This window comes from Mirounga angustirostris, unplaced genomic scaffold (assembly GCF_029215605.1).
Source record: "Mirounga angustirostris isolate CCGP_5_RB_7025 unplaced genomic scaffold, mMirAng1.0.hap1 SCAF_17, whole genome shotgun sequence".
Lineage (NCBI taxonomy): Eukaryota > Metazoa > Chordata > Mammalia > Carnivora > Phocidae > Mirounga > Mirounga angustirostris.
In genome coordinates, this window is record NW_026991725.1 from 25527793 (window position 1) to 25551639 (window position 23847).

The 23847-nt window shown below is 38.2% G+C and overlaps 1 protein-coding gene across 1 annotated transcript in view; it reads right to left on the bottom strand.

Moving 5' to 3' along the window:
- Window positions 1-525: 525 nt before the first annotated feature.
- Window positions 526-23847, bottom strand: part of TOP2A (DNA topoisomerase II alpha) — a 30130-nt gene continuing 6808 nt past the window's right edge. Inside the window, exons 11-35 of the mRNA XM_064583590.1 lie at window positions 22300-22438; window positions 20315-20472; window positions 19906-20031; window positions 19519-19629; window positions 19274-19379; window positions 19073-19182; window positions 18737-18829; window positions 17881-17995; window positions 17657-17778; window positions 16132-16280; window positions 14203-14434; window positions 13874-14008; window positions 13544-13744; window positions 13168-13363; window positions 11385-11476; window positions 11120-11284; window positions 10907-10990; window positions 9546-9728; window positions 9121-9211; window positions 4449-4601; window positions 4091-4217; window positions 3926-3969; window positions 3385-3522; window positions 2743-2942; window positions 526-1623 (exon numbers count right to left, since the gene is read on the bottom strand). Coding sequence (XP_064439660.1) covers window positions 1495-1623; window positions 2743-2942; window positions 3385-3522; window positions 3926-3969; window positions 4091-4217; window positions 4449-4601; window positions 9121-9211; window positions 9546-9728; window positions 10907-10990; window positions 11120-11284; window positions 11385-11476; window positions 13168-13363; window positions 13544-13744; window positions 13874-14008; window positions 14203-14434; window positions 16132-16280; window positions 17657-17778; window positions 17881-17995; window positions 18737-18829; window positions 19073-19182; window positions 19274-19379; window positions 19519-19629; window positions 19906-20031; window positions 20315-20472; window positions 22300-22438 — 3399 coding nt within the window. The 3' untranslated portion in view covers window positions 526-1494. The remainder of the gene's footprint in view (window positions 1624-2742; window positions 2943-3384; window positions 3523-3925; window positions 3970-4090; window positions 4218-4448; window positions 4602-9120; window positions 9212-9545; window positions 9729-10906; window positions 10991-11119; window positions 11285-11384; window positions 11477-13167; window positions 13364-13543; window positions 13745-13873; window positions 14009-14202; window positions 14435-16131; window positions 16281-17656; window positions 17779-17880; window positions 17996-18736; window positions 18830-19072; window positions 19183-19273; window positions 19380-19518; window positions 19630-19905; window positions 20032-20314; window positions 20473-22299; window positions 22439-23847) is intronic.

Here is a 23847-nt window from a genome sequence, read left to right on the forward strand (position 1 = left end):
AAACTCAACATTACTTTTCTTTTGGTACATTTTTAAATGGTTTTGTTTTTGACATGTCTGTTTGAACTTAAACTTTGGTATAAGATGTGAAGAAGGGATTGGATTTATCTAATATTTCTTTTTTTCTAAATGATTGGCCAGTTGCCTAACGTAATTTATTGAGATCATCAAGTAGTTGTCCTGATTATCAAAATAGTCATTAAAGGGATCATTAAAAAACCAAACCAAAACGGCACAAAAACCACGCATATTTGAAACTACTTGCTCATGGTGGGGCAAGGCCTTCTGAGTGTGAAGGAGATGAATAACTTTGTACCCATGTATAAAAACCTGGGGAAAAACCTGATTGCCCTTGATTAGGTCAGGATGCTTATCTCTTAGACCTATTACTATGGCCAGGGGCTGTTAGGTAGGTACATCAGCAAATGATCAGAATTTCTCTTTCCTCAAAGGGAAGTAAAGACGGATATATTTTAGAGTAAGGAAAAGGGTATACTGCAAGGGGGAAAAAGGGTAATCAATGGGTTGCAATGTTTAGAACATTTTATTAAGTAAAAAATTGTTGAAATTAAGTGAAATAGAAAAACATAGTAAATATTTACAAAAACACTGAAAACACCACTCAACTCACACACATGTAAAAATGCAGAAATATCGTAAAAAGTTTGTAAGTTGAAAATTATGGAGATTTCTCAAAATGGATATAACCGCTCACTGCTGAGTATGGATGGCACTGATATAAGATCTTTGAATGGATGTTGTCCCCGACTTTTTTGCAATCCAATCCTCCCTAGAAATTTGTTCTTTGGGAGATTTGAACTTGGAGACAGCCCGAGGGGACAAGTCAAGAATTGAGATAGTCACAACAGTAATTTTCTTCACCCTATTGACTGTGTTGAGGTTATACAGAGACAGCCAGGCTATTTTTCTTCAGCCTCTGCTAATATTCAAAAGGATATGGAGAATAAGAGCAATTTCTCACTGCTTGAGCAAAAATTCAGCACATAAAAGGCTGAGTGGGGAGTATTTGTACTAGAACTATAAAGTTCTATCTGATGGAAAATTACCTATAAAACTAAGGTAAAACAGAATTAATCATGCTCTATCTGTTATTTACTGAAAGTATGAAAAGAGGCAGAGTAGACATTTATAACAATTTTAGCTTAATGAGTGGTCAAGAAACTATGTTATGCTGAAGTGACCACACAACTATCTCCAGAGTCCAGAAGAACTTAAAATCAGATTAGAAAGACAAAAGAAAAGACACTCCAAACATGGACAAAGCAGAGAAGAAAACAATGCCCACGGTGGTCACTACTTAGACAGTATTATAAAACGGTAATAGATACTTGGGCTCTACACACTTCACTTTGATGGTTCTGGATTAAAACTACCTTCCCCAAACAAAATTCAGAGGGGAGGAAATTAAGGGACTCAGGTAACTCTAAAACCAGTCTTGGGCTCAATAAGACCATTACTTAAAATTATCCCATTTTAGAACAGATCATCTTCGTCTGATTCTTCGAGGTACTTTATAGGTTTCTTTGCCCGTCCAGATTTGGCCCGAGGAGCCACAGCTGAGTCTAAGTCCAGATGGAAGTCTTCACTCTCCCCCTTGGATTTCTACAAGAGGAAGTCCAAGTAATTTGCACAATGTTAGTCTGACAACAACATTTCACTGTAAAAAATGTATCAACAGACTACAATTTAATGGGTTTCCCTCCTTCTAATAAGTAGTAAGAAATAGATCTAAGGCAACTCTCATTGACTAAGTGGCATATATATATATATATATTTTTGAAGATTTTATTTATTTGTCAGATAGACAAAGAAAGAGAGCACAATCAGGGGAAGTGGCAGGGAGAGGGAGAAGCAAGCTCTCTGCTAAATAAGGAGGCCAATGTGGGACTCTATCCCAGGACCCTGGGATCATGACCTGAGCTGAAGGCAGACACTTAACTGACTGAGCCACCCAGGTGTCTCATAAGTGACATGTTTTTATTTATTTTTAATTTTATTTATTTACTTGACAGAGAGAGAGCGAGAGAGGGAACACAAGCAGGGGGGAGTGCGAGAGGGAGAAGCAGGCTTCCCGCTGAGCAGGGAGCCCGATGCGGGGCTCGATCCCAGGACCCTGGGATCATGACCTGAGCCAAAGGCAGATGCTTAACTGCTGACTGAGCCACCCAGGCATCCCAAGTGGTATGTCTTTACATATAACTTTGTTACAACTAGTAAAAGCTAAATGGATTATGAGATTCACATTTCTTTCCTTTTTTTTTTTTTAAAGATTTTATTTGAGAGAGAGAGAGAAAGCACGAGCCAGGGTGGGGAGGGAGAAGCAGACTCCCCAGTGAGCAGGGAGCCTGACGCGGGGCTCGATCCCAGGACCCTGAGATCAGGACCTGACCTGAAGGCAGACATTTAACAATCTGAGCCACCCAGATGTCCCTACATTTATTTTCTTAAAAATGTGTCAGATTGGGGCGCCTGGGTGGCTCAGTTGGTTAAGCGACTGCCTTCGGCTCAGGTCATGATCCTGGAGTCCCTGGATCGAGTCCCGCATCGGGCTCCCTGCTCAGCGGGGAGTCTGCTTATCCCTCTGACCCTCCCCCCTCTCATGTGCTCTCTCTCAAATAAATAAATAAAATATTAAAAAAAAAAAGTGTCAGATTATTAAGAGCAAATCTTGGTTATGTATTTTAAAACACCTACAGCAAAAGGACGGGCTAGGATAAATACCTTGTTTGTGACGGCTTTAGAAATCATTTTCTCAAAATTAGAGTCGGAATCATCAGACGTGGATGGCTTCCTTTTGCGGCGAATTTTGGTTTTGGGGGCATCAGGCTTCTGGGGTACATCAGAATTCCAGCCTGGATCCATTTTGGGTCCTTTTGGTGCAGCCCTTTTTTTGGCACCTGCACTGGAGGTGGAAGACTGACCTGCAAGTCAACACAGGCATTCATCATGTGTCCACTCAGATGAATTTTTCTCACTGTGAACTTCTTTTAGCAAGCTGTTGATTGCTCCTATTTAATACAGGAAAAAATCTAATACAGCTGAAAATACATTAGAGAATCAAAGTATTCTTAAGCATCTAACTTTTTTATAGGTTTATGTTTTACATTAAACTTCCGCACTGTTTATAAACCCTGTCCCTGTCATAGAAATGAGCTAGATAAGGCCTTGCATTTTGAGAAATACGCTGATTTTAAACCTTTTGACCACCAGTTTTGATTATAAAGATCTAAATATTTGCTTCCATTTGGAAAAGGCTTAATTCCACTATTAAGAGTAACTTTTGAGAGTAAAAAAATTGAAATTGACTTGTGGCAGCCAGCTACTTAATCCTAATATTAACCCATCTCAAAGACTGAAGCTCACTTTTTGCTGCCGTCTTCTTCACTGCCACCTTCTTTTTAGAAACAGGGTTTGGGATTTCAGTGTCAGCTGAGAAATCAGCAGCAGAACCTGCAGGAAATGGTACACTGTCCTTGGCATCATCAGCATCAAGGTCCATTACTTCAAATGGGAAGGAAAATAGTACATATAAGCAACACATAAAAATCTGTTTCCTGCTCTAAATCCCCATTTAAACACCAAGTCCGTGACTCTTCTAGAATATTTAAAACATACTCTTATAACTTTGATCTGATTTCTGTATTCTTCATCAGCAGTTATTTTTTGTACCTCTAGCACCCAGCAGAGTAAACAGCAAGCATGTGATGACTTTCAGTATATTAAGTGTAGAACCCCTTTCTGTGCAAAACTAACCCTAATGAACAACAGCAATATAATGCTAATAAGGACCCACATTTATCTTCCAAAGCAGGACTTAGATAAGGTAGTCAGATTAGAACCCAGCTGGACCTGTTTGTCCCAGTGAAGCAGACATCTCACTACTTTTACTTAAATACATACATACCTGACGTGGCACTTTTCTGCGGCTTCAGTTCTTTGGTAGTATGTCTAGAATAAAAAACCCAAAAAACATCCTGACAACCAATTCTAAATGTGTCAAGTAACAAAGACTGTATCATTGACTACTGGCAACAATCATGATAAAATCCACATTGGAGAAGATACTTACTTTGGGGAAGCTTTGGTCTTAAGTGGACTAATATCTGATGATGGAACAAAATCCTCATCTTGAGTTTTTTCATCAAAATCTGAGAAATCGTCATCTGAATCCAAATCCACTGTGAATTTGGTTTTTGCTATAAAAAACATACATAGACAAAGAATAAAAGAGGGTAACAGAAATATTTAATCCACAGATTGATACAACATTTCATGAAGATTTAAGCTTTAGTTTAATCTCCTAAAAGATGCTTTCGTTTTACAAAAACTTAATAATAACTGCTCTAAGATATAAAAATTTCTGGGATTAATGCCTTGAAATACACTGGCCACTCAGATCTTTCAACACATTCAGCACTTTTCCTTACTTGCTGCTCTCCGTGGCTCTATCTCTCGTGGAGGGACATCAAAGTTACTTTCGTCACTGCTCATATCTGATTCTGAATCAGACCAGGGGTTTCTCTTCTTTCCTTTTTTGATTGGTTTAAATGGCAATGTAGTTTGCTTTTTTGTCTTGGTACCTAGAAGCGAGATAGGAATGAACCAACTTTACACGTTCTTTGACTCACTTTTCTCCATCTATCATCCATCTGTCTTTCAAATATTTATTGAGCTCTGTGCTAGTATTGAGAATACAGTGGTGAACAGAAACAAACATAGTCCCTCTTCCTGTGGAGTTTATAGCTTGGTCATCTAATCCCATAAATAAGTTGTTGTCACCTCTACAATGTACATGCACCCACACTAATCTCACCTTTCTCTCAGTCCCTACAATGGCTAGTATATACTGCTTTAATTTCTGTTATTTATTTATTTATTTGTTTGTTTGTTTGTTTGTTTGACAGAGAGAAAGCACAAGCAGGGGGAGCGGGAGAGGGAGAAGCAGGCTCCCCACTGAGCAGGGAGCCCGATGTGGCACCCGATCCCAGGACCCTGGGATCATGACCTGAGCCGAAGGCAGACGCTTAACCATCTGAGCCTCCCAGGCGCCCTTAATTTCTGTTCTTCATAAACCTCTTGAAGGTAAAATGCCATGCTCTCCCACTTCTTGTGCCCACACATTATTTGAGAGTAATCAAACTCATGGGAACATGAAGGCTCAAAATACTCAACTGATTCATTGGTTTTATATGCTAAAAGATCACTAGCTGGGTTTAAAGTTAAAGGTGTGCTGCATTAGGTCAATCTATAATTTTGCACAGTATAGCATACTTTTATTATTTCTTTAGTTTAATACTAAGATGTTTCTATTTATTTTATTCATCTTTGTATCCCCCACAGAACTGAGCACACATTATCTATTAAAAGTAGATACTCAAGGGCGCCTGGGTGGCTCAGTTGGTTAAGTGACTGCCTTCGGCTCAGGTCATGATCCTGGAGTCCCTGGATCGAGTCCTGCATCGGGCTCCCTGCTAGGCAGGGAGCCTGCTTCTCCCTCTGACCCTCCCCCCTCTCATGTGCTCTCTCTCTCATTCTCTCTGTCTCAAATAAATAAAATCTTAAAAAAAAAAAAAGTAGATACTCAAGATTAGACTTATAGATCAATCAATGGAAGAGAGTGGAGAATCCATAAATAAACTCTAATACTTATGGCCAATTGATTTTTGACAAGGGTGAAGACAATGTAATAGGGAAAGGTTTTCAATATGGTGCTGGACAACTGGATATCCACATGGAAGAGAATGAAGTTGGACTCCTTCCTTATGCCACATACAAAAATTAATTCAAAATGGATCACAGATCTATAAAAGCTAAAACTAAAACTCTTAGAAGAAAACATAGGGGGGCACTTGGGTGGCTCAGTTGGTTAAGCAACTGCCTTCGGCTCAGGTCATGACCCTGGAGTCCCGGGATCGAGTCCCACATCGGGCTCCCTGCTCAGCAGGGAGTCTGCTTCTCCCTCTGATCCTCCCCCTCTCATGCTCTCTGTCTCCCATTCTCTCTCTCAGATAAATAAATAAAATCTTTAAAAAAAAAAAAAAAAGAAGAAGAAAACATAGGGTAAATCTTCATGACCTTGGATTTGGAAAAAGATTAGACATGATACCAAAAGCACAAGCAACAAAAGGGAAAAAAAAAGATAAATTAGACTTCATCACAATTAAAAACTTGTGGTTCAGGGGCGCCTGGGTGGCTCAGTCATTAAGCGTCTGCCTTCGGCTCAGGTCATGATCTCAGGGTCCAGGGATTGAGCCCTGATGCCCTGCATCAGGCTCCCTGCTCGGCGGGAAGCCTGCTTCTCCCTCTCCCACTCCCCCTGCTTGTGTTCCCTCTCTCGCTGTGTCTCTGTCAAATAAATAAATAAAATCTTTAAAAAAAAAAACAAGGGGTGCCTGGGTGGCTCAGTTGTTAAGCATCTGCCTTCGGCTCAGGTCATGATCCCAGGGTCCTGGGATCCAGCCCCGCATCAGGTTCCCCACTCCGTGGGAAGCCTGCTTCTCCCTCTCCCTCTGCCCCAACTTGTGTTCCTGCTCTCGCTGTCTCTCTCTCTGTCAAGTAAATAAAATCTTAAAAAAAAAATAAATAAATAAATAAAAAACCCAAAACAAAACAAAAAAACTTGTGGTTGAAAGGACACAAGAAAATAAAGAAGTAATCTATAGGAGAAAATATTTGAGAATCATATATCTGATAAGGACTGGCATCTCGAATACATAAAGAAATCTGGGGCACCTGGGTGGCTCAGGTGGTTAAGCCTTCAACTTGGTTTTGGCTCAGGTCATGATCTCAGGGTCATGAGACTGAGCCCTGTGTGGGGCTCTGCGCTCAAGGTGGAGTCTACTTCAGATTCTCTCTTTCCTTTTCCCTCTGTTCCTCTCCCACTTACGTACCTGTGCTCTCTCTCTCTAAATAAAATAAAAATCTTAAAAAAAATTAGAATACATAAAGAAATCTTACAACTAACTCAACAACAAAAGATAAATAACCTAATTAAAAAAATGGGCAAAGGGTCTGAATAGACATTTTTCCAAAGAAATATAAATGGCCAATAAGCACATGAGAAGATACTCAACACCATTAGCCAACAGAGAAATGCAAACCCAAACCACGAGATACCACTTCATATCCACTAGAATGGCTAGGAAGAAAAAAAGTGACAAGGAGTTAACTGTGCTGGTGAGGATATGGAGAATTGGAACCCTCACACATTGAGTGTAAAATGGGGCAGCTGCTCTGAAAAACAGTGTGGCAGTTCCTCAAAAGGCTAAACATAGAAGAAATCATATGACCCAGCACAATTCCACTCCTAGGTATCTACCCAAAAGAAATAAAAACATTAAGTCCATATAAAAACTTGTATACAAATATTCATAGCATTGTTTACAAAAGTCAAAAAGTGGAAACAAGCCAAATACCTATCAACTGATAAACAAATAAAGTGTGGTATATCCATACTATGAAAAACTATTCGGCAATAAAAAAGAATGAAGTATTGATACATGTCACTATATAGATGACCCTTGAAAACATTATGCTAAGTGAAAAATACCAGGGACAAAAGACCAGATATATGATTTCATTCATATGAAATGTCCAGAATAAGTAAATCTAGAGACAGAAAGTAGATTAATGGTTGCCTAGGAGGAGGAGAAATTGGTAGGAAATGGGGAGTGACCATCAAGGGGTAGAGTGTTTGTTTTGGGGGCAAAAAATGGTTTTAAAACTGTTGAGTATACTAAAATGATTGAATGGTACAATTTATTTATTTATTTTAAAAAGATTTTATTTACTTATTTGAGAGAGAAAGAGAGAGAGAACAATCAGGGGGAGTTGCAGAGAGGGAGAAGCAGGCTCCCCGCTGAGCAGGGAACCAGACATGGGGCTTGATCCCAGGACCCTGGGATCATGACCTGAGCCAAAGGCAGACGCTTAATCGACTGAGCCACCCAGGTGCCAATGGTGTACTTTAAATTAATGAACTTGGTATGTGAATATCTTATTAAAAAAAGTAGATACTCAGTAAGGGTATAATCAAATGGTTAGTAGAGTTTTTTTTTTTTTTTTGAAGATTTTATTTATTTATATAACAGAGAGAGATATAGCGAGAGCAGGAACACAAGCAGGGGGAGTGAGAGAGGGAGAAGCAAGCTTCCTGCCGAGCAGGGAGCCCGATGTGGGACTCGATCCCAGGATGCTGGGATCATGACCTGAGACGAAGGCAGATGCTTAACGACTGAGCCACCCAGGTGCCCGGTTAGTAGAATTCTTAATTCTATTTAATTTATTGAGTGCTACTTATATCCCAGGCATGGTGTTCAACTTTAGGGATAATACAAACATGACTAAGATGTGCTCACTATTCTCAAAAAGCTTTAGTTTTATAATTGGCTAGAAAGTGGAATTTAATAAACTGAGTGTGTTTTCTTTAGATCCCACTAAGGAATTCAAATTGCCAAATTAACAAACTATTTCAAAATGATCTCTTCTAAAATAAATCATATCCAAGGACAATATCAGGGAGGTTCAAGTAAACTTTAGACATAGTATCCCATCATGTTACTCACTAAGGACTTACTAAACATCTATGCGGAATGTACTGGGTAACAGACACAATTTTTTTTTTTTTTAGATTTTTACTTATTTATTTATTTGAGAGAGAGAGAGAGAGAGAGAAACAGCATGAGAGGGGAGAGATCCAGAGGGAGAAGCAGGCTCCCTGCTGAGCCGGGAGCCCGATGTGGGACTCGATCCCAGGACTCTGGGATCATGACCTGAGCCGAAGGCAGTCGCTTAACCAACTGAGCCACCCAGGCGCCCCCTAGGTAACAGACACAATTTAATCTCAACTCTATACTATTTTACTTAAAATATTTTAATACCGGGGCGTCTGGGTGGCTCAGTTGTTAAGTGTCTGCCTTCGGCTCAGGTCATGGTCCCAGGGTCCTAGGATCGAGCCCTGCGTTGGGCTCCCTGCTCAGCGGGAGGCCTGCTTCTCCCTCTCCCACTCCCCCTGCTTGTGTTCCCTCTCTCGCTGTCTCTCTGTCAAATAAATAAATAAAATCTTAAAAAAAAAAAAACCACTTTAAAGTATTTTAATACCTGGTTCTCTTTTCTGTTTTTTCTCCAACCTTTGTTTCAGACCTTCTAGTTCGATACTGTCTTCTGGAGGGCTCCCTTCAGTGTTTTCATTCTAAAAGAGAGCAAGACAAAGATGGTCAAGTTCTGTTAACTTATTATTTGGAATAAGGTAAGGTCAAATATACAAATATATATCTGGTCAAAGAGTGATTTTATTTCTTTAAATTTTGCTTAAGAGCTCTGAATAAAGGTATAGGTATGACTTTTTCAATATACTTAAACATTAAAAAAAAAATATCAGGCTCACAGGAAAGCAAAGTTATGATTAGATATAGGATTCTCTAACCCTAACTGCAAACTATGGGATTAGAAATTTTTTATCATTTGTTCAATTTTAAGCCAAAATAAGTTTTAAGTATTTATGTATAACTTTTCAAGAGTAGTACCTTAATTTTCTTTTTAATTTTCTTTTCTGCCTCTGCTTTCATCTCTACGGTCACTCGGGGGATGACTCTTTTACCGGACGGAGAAGGCAAAACTTCAGCCATTTGTGTTTTTTTTCCCTTTGCTTTCCCCCCTTTCCCAGGAAGTCCTATTTGTTCTTCTTGTTTTTCCTTTGTTTCAACAGCCTATAAAAGGGGTAAAAGAAAGCAAGTTTATAAGTCAATAAAGACTACAAAATCTAGGCTACTTTATAGGAATAGAATAAAAGGCCAGTTAAACTGATTTCAATTTGTTACATCTTAAGATAAGTTTTTTTCTTTGATTTATGTATGTATGTAATCTCTACACCCAGTGTGGGGTTTGAACTCACGACCTTGAGAGATCAAGAGTTACATGCTCTTCTGACTGAGCCAGCCAGGCACCCCACATCTTAAAGTAAATTTGTGATAAGCTGTGCCAAAACTAAGTATGCCATCAGTAATAGTGAAGATATAATTAAGGCCCACTTTGACAAGTGTGGACACCAAAGATTGGGTTCTACTCTTGATTCTACCATTTAAGCTTTCTGAAGATAAAAAGGGGAAACTGTGTTAGGGATAAAATACTTAGATACATATAGACATATTTGTAAACTCAAATAAGAAGTGAAAGGATGGGATTCCACTTGCACATCCATACTGAAGTATAATAATATAAAACTGCATGTTAAGCATTTTAGCTTAATTTATGAAATGTTTTTTCTTATCTTAAAATAGTGTTGGAAAACAAAGCGTATTAGTGAGATTTAGGTAAGAAAGTATCTTCTGAAACTACTGATTAGCTAGCCCTGAAGGTAAACATCTTTGTCCTTTTAGATTGACTTGGGAGACTGTGTTGGTCTTTTTCCATATTTAAGTAAATATTCTTATTCCATACTTATTCCCACTAAGTCAGAAATCAACTACCCTTTCCTCTCTTTGTCCAAAAAATTCTAGGCAGTATGCTTCTGGCCATCATTTACTTTATTCTAACAATCTGTTCTTTCATGTGTTATCTTGGAATGTTTCCTTATGCCTCTTGTATTCTTTTTATTGCTAACTATGAAATTTCTTTTTTTAAAGATTTTATTTATTTATCTGAGAGCGAGAGAGAGAATGAGCACGAGTGGGGGGAGGGGCAAGCAGACTCCCTGCTGGGCAGGGAGCCGGACTTGGGGGTCGATCCCAGGACCCTGGGATCACAACCCTGAGCTGAAGGCGGACGCTTAACTGACTGAGCCACCCAGCCGCCCCCAATTGTTAAATTTCTTGACAAAGAGGTATATTGCTAGAATATACTATTTCATTAATAAAAACTCTAACATTGGCAATTATAAACTACACACCTCCAGCTCTTCAATAAAAGCAGCCAAGTCTTCTTTCCACAAATCTGATGGACTCTTTCTCTTTAATGTTTCTAGCTCTTGCTCCTTCATAAGATAGTCAGAAAATTAAGAGTTAATTTACAGGCATAAATAGCACACAACTTTCATGAAGCACAGTTTGTCTTTCACCATTTGAATAACTGAGCAATATGTTACCCTCCACCAACAACTCACTTTTTCATTTCTCAGCTTGCACAGTTCATCCTTCTTCTCCTTGGTGAGATACCAAAGAGGCATATCAAGAAGGTAGTTGAAGGTTGGTCCAGAGTCTCTTATAGAGTCACTCTTTTCAGCTTCATTTTCATTGTCACTCTCTTCATTCTCTTCTTCATCTGGTACCTAGAGAAATTAAAATGTAGCTTTAACAGGAATTATGAAACGGAGACATTAGATTATACATAGTCTTTAATAACATAGAAAATGCTAACCGAGAAATTACCTTTAGCTGGGCTTCTTTCCAAGCCTTCACGGGATCTGAATCATATCCCCTCTGAATCAGAACTTTAATTAATTCTTTCTTAGGCTTATTTTCTATTAAAAAATGTAAACAGAGATAATGGTTTTGAGCAATATTTTAGGAAAGGAATAGGTTTTACCATATTAATTCAAAAGATTAAAACTAAAAATTGGGGCGCCTGAGCCGAAGGCAGTCGCTTAACCAACTGAGCCACCCAGGCGCCCCCTAGGTAACAGACACAATTTAATCTCAACTCTATACTATTTTACTTAAAATATTTTAATACCGGGGCGCCTGGGTGGCTCAGTTGTTAAGTGTCTGCCTTCGGCTCAGGTCATGATCCTGGAGTCCCGGGATCGAGTCCCACATCGGGCTCCCTGCTCGGCGGGAAGCCTGCTTCTCCCTCTCCCACTCCCCCTGCTTGTGTTCCTGCTCTCGCTATCTCTCTCTCTGTGAAATAAATAATCTTAAAAAAAACAACAAAAACTAAAAATTAAACTGTCTTTATCTTGCATAAATCTGTACATCCTGGTTTAGAGAGAAGTCTTTTTCCTAAACCACTGACAAATGTAAATTACCACAAGTGGGACAGTCAAATCACATTATGAAATTGTTGACCTAATTATAATCTTAAAAGAACAGAAGACAATCAAACCTTTATTTCTGATATGTCTCTACCTCAATTATACTCCCTTTTTAAAATTTTAACATTTGATTGGGCAAGATTTCAGTGCCACCAACCGAACCATTGATTGGTTGCAACACGCAGATTGCACCCATTCCCTTTTTCTAGAGTACCTCTCTTCCAATGACTATTGCAGTCAATTTATTACACTCTGAGGGATATTGAGTTACTAGCTACAAGATATTTCAAAATGAATTTCTGAGTACCATCTTTTATCAATTAACTTGACACAGATTACATGTTTAAGCCCTCTATATTTTTATACTCAAGAAGACTGCATAGTGCCATTATTCCTTAAATTCCTGTCAACAAGACACAACTTTTACTTTCTGTTCTTTGAAGCATGTCCATTATCACTCATTTTAGCTTTGCCTTAAGCAATAATTCTATGAAATTAAGGAGTGGTTATGCTAGTGTTATTAGTTTTAAAAAATATTCACGAATTTGAACATGTAACTATTAAGTTAAACATTTTTGTGTACGACCAGAAAATTATTCTGTGATCACCAGGAACTCGTGTTGCCATGTTTTGGAATTTGCTACTATAACCCATAAGTTAGTTGCCTAGCTTTCCTAGTTAGCTCTGGCCAGGGTTGAGCTATTTTTTTTTTTTTAACTTCCTTACAACCCAGTTTTTATCAAAACTGTTTCCTTCCTGGTCACTTAAACCCTGACTTAGTTGCTTCTAGAATGTCTTAAAAAAAAAAAAAAATTCCGAGACATGACTCTTTCAGTCTTCAGTACACGATTTAGTTGTAATATAAGCCATTTATAATCTTCCTTCTGGCCTTTTTCTCCCCTCTCAGACTTAATCTTGATCACTTTACACAGGTTACCTTTCGATCTCTCTATTCTCTGTCTAAATGTCAACTAAATCTTGATTTATCAAGATGTTCAATCTAAGAAAAGCTATCTTCTCCAAACTGTAAATGACTGGGTATTTAAAAGAAATGCTTGTATAAGTGACCAGCTGAACTAAATGATTTTGCCCTCCCTCCCCACCATTACTCTCTTCCAAAATGTTTAAAGTTTGGCATAACTGTAGTTTTAGTACAGACAGTTATTAATCCAAAAACATACCAATGATTATTTTGCCATCTATTTTCTCTAAGATAAAGCGAGCCTGATTGTTCAGTTTAGCAGATTCAGCACCAAGCATTCCTAGAAGCCATTCTTTTCTTAATCCATAATATTTAAGCCTGAGTTCAAAGAAGTCTCTTAGAATATCCAACACTGTGTCGTATTTCTTTAAACATCCTACATGGTCAAAAAGTACCTAGGAAAGAAAAACAAGATTATAAAGCCAAGAACAGATAAATTGGCTAAACTTTAATGGTTTTAGAGAAAATACTTTATTCTTCAAAAATATAAAAGTATTCTAGGATTTCCTTTTAAAATTGATATTAAACTTCAATATAAATTGAAACATGAGCACCTCTCATAAAATAAGACATACCATAGAGTTGCATGTGAGACTAGTTTGGAGTTTGAATACTTTGTGTAGTCCCACTCTCTCTGCCTCTGCCAGTTTCTCTTCAGTCATTTTCACAACAAACTTCACAGTAGTGTCTGTATGGTATTCCCTATAATCTGTTATGAGAGGTGGTGTCTTCTCAGTTCCATTCAACATAGGTTCTAGAACCTGTTCTTTGTATGTCTAAAGAAAGATATAATCCTTTTGTAAGTGTCTAAAATACAGGCTTAGGAGTAGTCAATGAGTAGTAGTAGTACAAACAAAGTGTTTCCCCAATCACAAAAATCAAAGAAGAAATCCACAATTACTTGCCTGGGTCCAAGTTCTGATAGGAAGCTCTGAGATTTCAATGGTTGTGGAATTAAGAATAGCCACTTCGCCGCTAATCACATATTGATTTGGAGCCAGCTCTTCAATAGTACCCCTGAAGGTCTTGTAACTTGGAAGCTAAATTGGTATTTTAAAGAAGAATAGGTTTTCTAAATGGGACACTAAAAAATAGAAATCCCAACAGCATTAAACAATAAATCTAATGAACATTAAAGTATGAAATAAATTTTGTATGTGTCCTCTTTAACTATATAGTCTACTGAATTGAAACCGGAGAAAAATGAAGGATCCTTATTACACAGAATAGTTACCATTGGCAAAGGTTCTTCCCCATCCATCAAACGCCTGATATTATTTACAACTTCACGAATATCAAAGTTGGGGATTTTGCAGGACCACCCAGTACCGATTCCTTCAGCACCATTTATCAGCACCATGGGTATAATAGGAATGTACCATTCAGGTTCAACACGTTGATTGTCATCATATAAAAACTTCAATGTATGATCATCTTTTGGTGGAAATAACAACCGAGTCAAAGGGCTAAAGAAAACAATCAAAGAATGTTATTTTACAAAAATACTGACTTTGATACTTAACTTGTGAAAGGACATGTGTTATCTCATATCTATGCATGAAAATTACTTTGGCTTTACTTGCTGACTAACAGTATTTATTTAACAGTATTTAGCACTTTGTATGTGCCAGGTACTGCAGACATAAAGTCTCTAAGGAGCTCACATTCTACTACAGGGAGATAGACAATGCACATACATTTTGTCAGGTGGTGGCTAAATGCTAAGAAGAAAGAAAAAAATAGGTAAAAGTGATTGAATGATGGAAGGTGCTAAGGAATGGTAACACTTTCTGAAAGGATGACATTAGAGTGAAGAAATTGAGAATGAGCCACCATGCGGTTATCTGGAGAAAGGGTATTGTAAGCAGAGGGACCAGTAAGTAAAAAGCCCTGAAGAGAGAGTGTGCTTCGCGTCTTTGAATATAGGCAGAGGCCAGGTGTTTTTGAAACAGAGACAGTATGAGATGGAGTCAAAAGATATGGGGAGTGGGCACATAGATCATGTAGGTCCTTTAGATTTTACTCTAAATGAAAAAGTTGGAAGGTTCTGAACCAGAGTGATCTATTTGAAAAAAATTAGTTGGCTGCCATAAGAAAGCAGGATGGTAGACTATATTATAGTACTTTAGATAAATGGGGTGCCTCAGTAAATATTGAGAGGGTAGTCAGCTATGAGATTCAGGGTTGGAGCTGTTGAAACTAGATGGATGGGTAATCATCTACGGATGGCAAGTGAATGTGGCTAGTGGAAAGAGAACTAATGAAGGAGCTTTGGGGCAGGCCAGTAGTTAGAGGCTGGAAAGATGAGAAGGACCCAGCATAGACGACAAATAAGGAAGAAAGCCAACAGTCTGGTATCTTGGAGGACAAATAAGAGTTTCAAGGAAGATGAAGTGATTAGCTAATGCTGCTGAAAGGTTGAATAAAATGAGAGTAGAAAATTGACCATTCATAATGTACTTTTCATAGACTTATAAAGAGTAAAATTTCAACTGTGGTATTTAGGAAGAATTAAGCTCTTCTTTACTCTGACCCCAAGTCTACAGCAGGGTTTCTCAACCTGGGCATTATTGATATTTTGGGTCAGATAATCCTTTGTTATGAGGGATTTAGCATTGTAGGGTATTTAGCAGTAGCTCTGGTTGCTGCCCTCTAGATGTAGCACAGCTCCCCTAGTCACGACAACTGAAAATGTTTCCAGACATTACTACGTCTCCTGGGAGATGGGGTGGTGGTGCAAAATCTACCCTGGTTGAGAAACACTGCTCTGCACGATGGAAGTGAAGAAAATATAATTAATGGAAGTAAAAACATTTAGTTTGGCAAGGAAACAATACTTTTAAGAAATTCAGGCACGGCTATCAAACTAAAATAGACTTTAGACTTTCTGCTTCTTGTAAGGAGTAGCAAAATTAAACTTAAGTGAGCTAGTTTTTAAAAAGTTAATACTGTAAGCATCTACATCAAAAGTACATTTTCTGATTAACTGAATTTTTATATTTTTTGTCAACTAAATGTCACACTAGTTCAAAATTGGAAATGGCAATTCACTAGAAATTTTTTTTAAAAGTTGAATATATTTTTTTTAATTATGTTCAGTTAGCCAGCATATAGTACATTATTAGTTTTTGATGAACTCACTAGAAATTGAAGTTATACCCACCTGAGCATTGTGAAGATGTATCGAGGACTAGCAGAATCCTTGCCACCATGCAGCCTAGTACCAAACTGACCAATGGGCTGCAAGAGGTTCAGATTATTGCTACCCACAAAATTCTGAGCCAAATTGATAATGGTCATCATTAGTGACATCTGGGGGTGAAAAATGATTTGTTAATCTGATCTGTAGGCTTCTAATAATATATGTCCATTATTATGACTAAGCCTCACTATAATCCTATAAGGTTTTATGATATAGATGTTTATTGCCTCTTCCCAGATAATTACATGGCAGATGTACCTAAACTCAAGACTTCTGGCTCCAAGTTCAGGGGTCTTGCCTTCCAATAATTTCTATCAAGTCCTATTCAACCTTGAAGGCATAGCTCTTCTCTTCACCTCAGCAGAATGAAATATTTCCTCTTTGTGTTATAACACTTTGCTCATTTCTTTTTTTTTTTTTTAAAGATTATTTATTTATTTAATTGTCAGAGTGAGAGAGAGCGCTAGAGAGCACACAGCAGGGGGAAGCATCAGGCAGAGGGAGAAGCAGGCTCCCTGCTGAGCAAGGAGTCCCATGTGGGACTCAATCCCAGGACGCTGGGGTCATGACCAGAGCTGAAGGCAGACGCTTAACCGACTAAGCAACCCAGGCATCCCGACACTTCACTCATTTCTATTCTAGCATGTATCACTTTATTCTATAGTGTGTGTGTGTGTGTGTTGGCTGATTAAACTGTGATCATATCTTGAGTAAGGAACACACTTGTTTTTATATACCTGGTACATGGTAAGCATTCGACAAATGTTTGTTGTGTGAACATTTACTAAACGCCTATGTTTTGATTGAAAGCAACAAGCAAGACGATCATTACATTTAAAGCTCTAGAAACCTATAGGCAATCTAGTTCTTTAAAATAAAATGAATGCAAAAAAGCAATTTAATCAAAAAATAAAAAAGGAATATATGTTTGTATAAAATCAAACAACTCAGAAATACAAAAAATTGGCAAGTTGTCCTTTTTAATTGACAGATTTAACCAAAGTTAACAACCTGGAGCACACCCTTCTAAGCATTTTGCTTTAAGTACTGGTCTGGCTCTTTTTCTCCCCACTGACAATGGACTATGGATATTCTCAATGTTAGTACACACAGATTTACTTCAGTTATATAATTGATTCCAGGCATAGATGTGTCACAATCAACAACAATTTTCCAGTTGATGGACATTTTTAATGTCTAAATTTTAGCATCACAAAGGTATATTAAACATCACTAAATATCTTTGAACATAGATCCTTACAGACTTATGAGTCTCCTTACCAGAATATTATTTTTAGAAATAGATTTGTTAGGTTAAAGGATAAGCACATTTATAGTTTGACAGATTTTACCAGACTTCACCAAATTGCCTCTACTATGGATGAACAAGTGTTCATCTCACCAAGTACTCTAAGTGTTTGGAAAATAATTTTGCAGGTATCATTGCTATAATGCTTTCTGGAAACATTATGGATTGTGTGTTTACCTCACCATGATGATAAGAGGACATCTCAGCCACTGACCCAGCTAACTGGGCAACTTTCACCTCTCGCTTGTCGTTCCGTTTGAAACAGGTAAACAAAACCTTTCTTTGACCTGGTTTCAAGCCTTCAAAATGAAAGAAGTACAAATATTAGTATACTCAACCTAACCATTTATGGACATTGATTTCTGTGTACGATAAAAACAGGCTAACATATTGGAACTTACCATCCACCATAGATGGGATAGATCTCTCGTTATCAGAATTTGAGAACAGGATAAGTTCCTTATTTATGAAGTCATTGTATGTCAGATATGTGGTAGTTTGTCCATACAAGTAATCCTGAGGGACCAAAGAGAGTTATTACATGATCTAGTTTAAAAAAGATAATTGATCTTAACAATGCTTAACATCAAAAATAAAGAAATCTTTCAGCATATCAATTCTATGATAATTCTTAAGTCCCTCAAAGATAAAGAATTATGTAGAAGTATTTTACAGGTTTTTTTTTTTTTTTAATTTATTTATTCATTTGAGAGAGTGAGAATGAGAGAGAGTACATGAGAGGGGGCAGGGTCAGAGGGAGAAGCAGGCTCCTCGCCGAGCAGGGAGCCCGATGTGGGACTCGATCCCGGGACTCCAGGATCATGACCTGAGCCGAAGGCAGTTGCTTAACCAACTGAGCCACCCAGGCGCCCAAAGTATTTTACAGGTTTTAAAGATAAAGCAAATTTAATTGCTGCACAATTAGGAAAAACTGCATTGCCTTTTTAATTTTTCAGTCCCCATACATTTATGCAGCAGTCTAGATAAGCACATTCATATATAATTATCTATTATTAAATTTTTTACTGAAGCAATTAGTCATTGTGTTGTAAGATATATAAGATTTTTTTTTTTTAGATTGAGAGAGCGAGCGAGCAAGCACGTGAGCGGGGGTGGGGAGAATCCCAAGCAGGCTCCTAGCACAGAGCCCCATGCGGGGCTCGATTTCATGACCCTGAGATCACAACCTGAGCCAAAATCAAGAGTTGGACATGCCCGACTGAGCCACCCAGGTGCCCAGATATATAAGACTTTTACCTCAGGAAGGCCAAGTAACTTCCGTTGCCTTCTATCCTCCATGAAATGAGTTAACCATTCCTTTCGATCATCGATCTGTTTCTTGCTAAAGGCCTACACATTAGAGATAAAAAAGATGTCACTGGTATGAACAATCTCCCAAAATCTCTTGTATAAAAACTAAACAAAAATAAACTCAGTTTCCTAAAACATGTCCCTTTCTCTAGGACATGCTTACTAAAAACATTCTATATTCTATAAAACATTCTATTATATAAAAATTTATGTTTCAATTGACTAGCTAAAGTAGTGACTTACAAAACTAGAATGTATGTATGAAACAGAACTCAAACTGACCAGGCTGATGGCAGCATCATCTTCAGGACCAGAATATTTGAATTGAATACGATGTCTTTTCATATCTGCAAAGTATTCTTTAGCTTCTTTTGATGTGCTGGTGCCCAAACCTACACAACCAAGAATATCAAGTTACTCCATATAATCTTGTACAATGGTATATAACAAAATGAGAAGTTCTATATGGGTTTCCTTACAAACCTTTGTAGTACTTGACTTTCCATTTTTTATGATTTGGAGTAGAACTCTTCCATTCTTCAAATTCAGGAAGGCTATAGAATGCCATTTCTTGTTTGTTTTTAGACACCTGTGGTAAAGAATATGTTGCTGTGGTTTTGCACACTGCTGAGTCCCCTGTATACCATATAACACTGGGGTTGTATGTGTATAAAACGTTGAGTAAGGGCCTTAAAATATCCATTATGGTAATTTAGAAGTTAATATACCTTTACAATGGGAGTGATAAATTCTTCCAGAAAACGATGCCGTAGAAGAGAGGGCCAGTTGTGATGGATAAAATTAATCAGCAGGCCTTTGATATGGGAACCATCTTGGTCCTAGAAATATGTGGAAAGCCAAAACACAAAAGAATTATTTTGAAACTAAAAAAAAAAAATTATGATTGACCTACTGGTAATTTCTCTAAAATTTTTCTATGGGGATTAAAAAAAAGAAAAAGGCTATTTAAATCCACTCACTTAACCTATATATGTAACACACATGTGATGAATAAAGCTCCAAGTTAAGTAATTTCCTTCCACAGCAGGAAATGCAACAATTAAAACATATTTAATTTAGTGTAACAATCTAAAATATTTGAAAGCAAATCTGACCTGATCTGTCATAATCATTATCTTTCCGTAACGAAGAGTCTTCAATGAATCTTCATCTTCATAGTTTTTCTTGTACTGAAGACCCACAATCTTGATGATATTGTTAATTTCGGCATTTTCCATGATCTGAAATAGACATATACTAAAAAAGGTAATGTTTTGTTTATAAATTTGAAAAGAAATAGCAGAGTATACGTTGTTTGGGTTTTCTTGAGCTCCAGTATTTTCAGTTATTATTAGCCTATATTTTAGTCAGAAAGATCTGTTAAGATATGCTACAATGTACCCAATTTCTTAAAATAAGAACAATAAACTAAAACTTATTTCATAATGCCCAGTGAAGGGAATGAAATACAAGCATGAAATCCTGCATTATAAAACTGGATTTAGATTTTAAAGATGGTTCTACCTGTTTATGAGAAGCTTCTCGAACATTGAGTATTTTTCCTCTAAGTGGGAAAACCCCATATTTGTCTCTCCCAACTACACCAAGGCCTGAAACAGCCAAAGTTTTAGCTGAGTCTCCCTCAGTCAGGATAAGTGTACACTCATTGGAGTTTCGACCCCCTAAAATAAAAATACACAAATTAATATTGGCACATTTAGTTCAACCTCAACTCAGACGTGCTATCAATAGTTTTGTGATAAAAACACTAATAGATATTAGAACTAATGTTCATAGTAAAAAAAAAAAATCCTAGTTTCTTAGACTATTTTTTTTTTTAGATTTTTTATTTATTTGACAGAGAGAGAGATAGCGAGAGCAGGAACACAAGCAGGGGGAGTGGGAGAGGGAGAAGCAGGCTTCCCACCGAGCAGGGAGCCCGATGTGGGACTCATTCCCGGGACCCCGGGATCATGACCTGAGCCGAAGGCAGACCCTTAATGACTGAGCCACCCAGGCGCCCTCTTAGACTATTTTTTTTTGAAAAGACTTTATCTCCACACCCAACATGGGGCCTGAACTCACAACCCTGAGACCAAGAGTTACATATTCCAATGACTAAGCCAGCCAGGCACCTCTCTTATGCTAATTTCTTGTGACATTTATACTGTTGCTGAACACTCATTTGATCATATTATGTTAAAAATATTTGTTAGTGGGTGCCTGGGTGGCTCAGTTGGTTAAGTATCTGCCTTCAGCTCAGGTCATGATCCCAGGGTCCTGGGATTGAGTCCCGCATCGGGCTCCCTGATCAGCGAGAGTCTGCTTCTCCCTCTACCCTTCGCCCCTGCTCGTGATAGCTCTCTCTCTCTCAAATAAATAAATAAAATCTTAAAAAAAAATTTTTGTTGGGCGCCTGGGTGGCTCAGTTGGTTAAGCGACTGCCTTCGACTCAGGTCATGATCCTGGAGTCCCTGGATCGAGTCCCGCATCGGGCTCCCTGCTCGGCAGGGAGTCTGCTTCTCCCTCTGACCCTCCCAACCCTCCCCACTCTCATGTGCTCTCTCTCTCAAATAAATAAATAAAATCTTTAAAAAAAAAAAAATTTTTTGTTAGTGATGGGGTTTAGAACACACTACCCCAAAACAGGGCACTTGGCATATTGAATATTTTAAGCTGAAGGAGTTTGAGAAAATGCTAGAAGCAAGTTCTCTCTGACCTCATTCCCCAACTTTCTACCGTGAAGCAGGTCACGAGGCCCTCATGTGAGAAGTGCCCTCCATATACCACAGAGGAAGGGAACATTCTTATCTCTCAGGGTGACACTGAAAAGAATGTGAATGAACAGTCCTCAGAGCTTCCCCCAGTTTACTATACTTAGTTCATACTCTGCCCTTATCATATCTTTCCACTCTTCCTCACACCTGACAAAAACGCTCAGGTTTAACACTTCTTTGGGTCTTCATTTCCCTATGAAAACTCCTGTGTCAAGTAAAGTTTATATTAAATAAATTTGTATGTTTTTCATCATTTAACCTGTCTTTGTCAGTTTCATTTTCAGACCCAGACAGGAACTAAAAGGGTTAAGGAAAATTTTTTCCTCCCCTACATTAAGTAATAGATCACTACATATTCTTTTTTTCTTTTTTTTAAAGTAGGCTCCACACCCAGCATGGAGCCCAATGCAAGGCTTGAACTCACGACTCAAGATCAAGACCTGAGGTGAGATCATGAGTCAGACATTTAACCGACTGAGTCACCCAGGCACCCTAGATCACTACAAATTCTTGTTTTATACTCTTAATAGTCATCTCAACATTACTGTAACAGCCAAAATTAGAAATGATCTAAATGTTCAATAACAGGGAATTGGTTGATTCTTAACCATATAAAAACATTCTGTTGAATATTACATGTTGAGTGGGAAGTATCCACGGTATGCTGTTAATGAATAAAACAAATACCTGAACCACAAGATTTAAAGTTTAGAAGCATTATTAAATGTGTACCTGCATCATTGGCATCATCGAGTTTGGGAATTCCCTTGATTCTGTTATGTTTTACAGCTGAACACTTCTTGTTTAATTGGACTTGGGCCTTAAACTTCACCCAGTTTAGTATGCTTTCCACAATACCACAGCCAGTTGCCTGAAAATGAGAAGATTCATGTTAGGGAAGAAGCATCTAGAATACAAATGAGCTCCTATAAAAATAATTCAAAGTTTTAAAGGAGGTAAAAAAAATAATAATTTTCAGACTGAGTGTGAGGATGACATGTCTTCCTGTCTTAGGTTATCATAACTGAGGGAACTGGTTCCCTTGAGTTCATTCATTCAGTAAATATTCACTAACTACATATTTACGTTGTGCTAGGCACTGAGATCCATGTTGGAGATTTAGTCGTTAAAACAAATTGGTCATGGTCGTTGTCCTCATGGACTTTAAGATAACAATAAGGAAGATGGAAATAAAATGAGAAATTCCGAGTGTGATGAGTGTTATGGATAAAAGTATGCTACATCTAATAACGTATGTCCAGGGAGAAGGGTAGAAGGTAAAGGCTTTCCTGAGGAAATGACATTGAAGATCTAAAGTAGCTAGCTATGTGAGAAGCATTTCAGGCAGAAGGATTACCAAGTGGAAAAGCTCTAAGAAGGGGGAAGAGTACTAATGCTTCTGAGTAATTTGAAGGCAGTAGGACTGAAGCTTAGACAACACAGGAAAAAGTGGTACTGAGATGAGGTTGGAGATGGCAGGGTCTTGTAGGCCACATTAAAGAATTTGGACTTGGGGCGCCTGGGTGGCTCAGTCGTTAAGCGTCTGCCTTCTGCTCAGGTCGTGATCCCGGCGTCCTGGGATCGAGCCCCGCGTCCAGCTCACTGCTTGGCAGGAAGCCTGCTTCTCTCCCTCTCCCACTCCCCCTGCTTGTGTTCCCTCTCTCGCTGTGTCTGTCAAATAAATAAAAATCTTAAAAAAAAAAAAAAAAAAAAGAATTTGGACTTAAAACATTTTTCTTTTTTTTAAAGATTTTATTTATTTGGCAGAGAGTAAGAGAGCATAAGCAGGGAGAACAGCAGAGGCAGAGGGAGAAGCAGGCTCCCCACTGAGCAGGGAGCCCTATGTGGGACCCAATCCCAGGACCCTGGGATCATGACCTGAGGCAAAGGTAGATGCTTAACTGCCTGAGCCACCAAGGCACCCAAAACTTTTTTTTTTTTTTTTTAATTTTTAAAGATTTATTTGAGAGAGACAGAGAAAGAGTGTGTACAGTGGGGGGAGGGGCAAAAGGAGAGGGACTAAGCAGACTCCCCCATGAGCAGAGCCCAACATGCAGCTCTAGTGCAGCTCCATCTCACAACCCATGAGATCATGACCTAAGATAAAAATCACAAGTCAGATGCTTAACCACCTGAGCCACCTAGGCGCCGCCCAAGTCATTTATTTTTTTTTAAAGATTTATTTTTAAGTAATCTCTATACCCAACATGGGGCTCAAACTTACAACCCTGAGATCAAGAGTCACATACTCCACTGACTGAGTCAGCCAGGCGCCCCTGG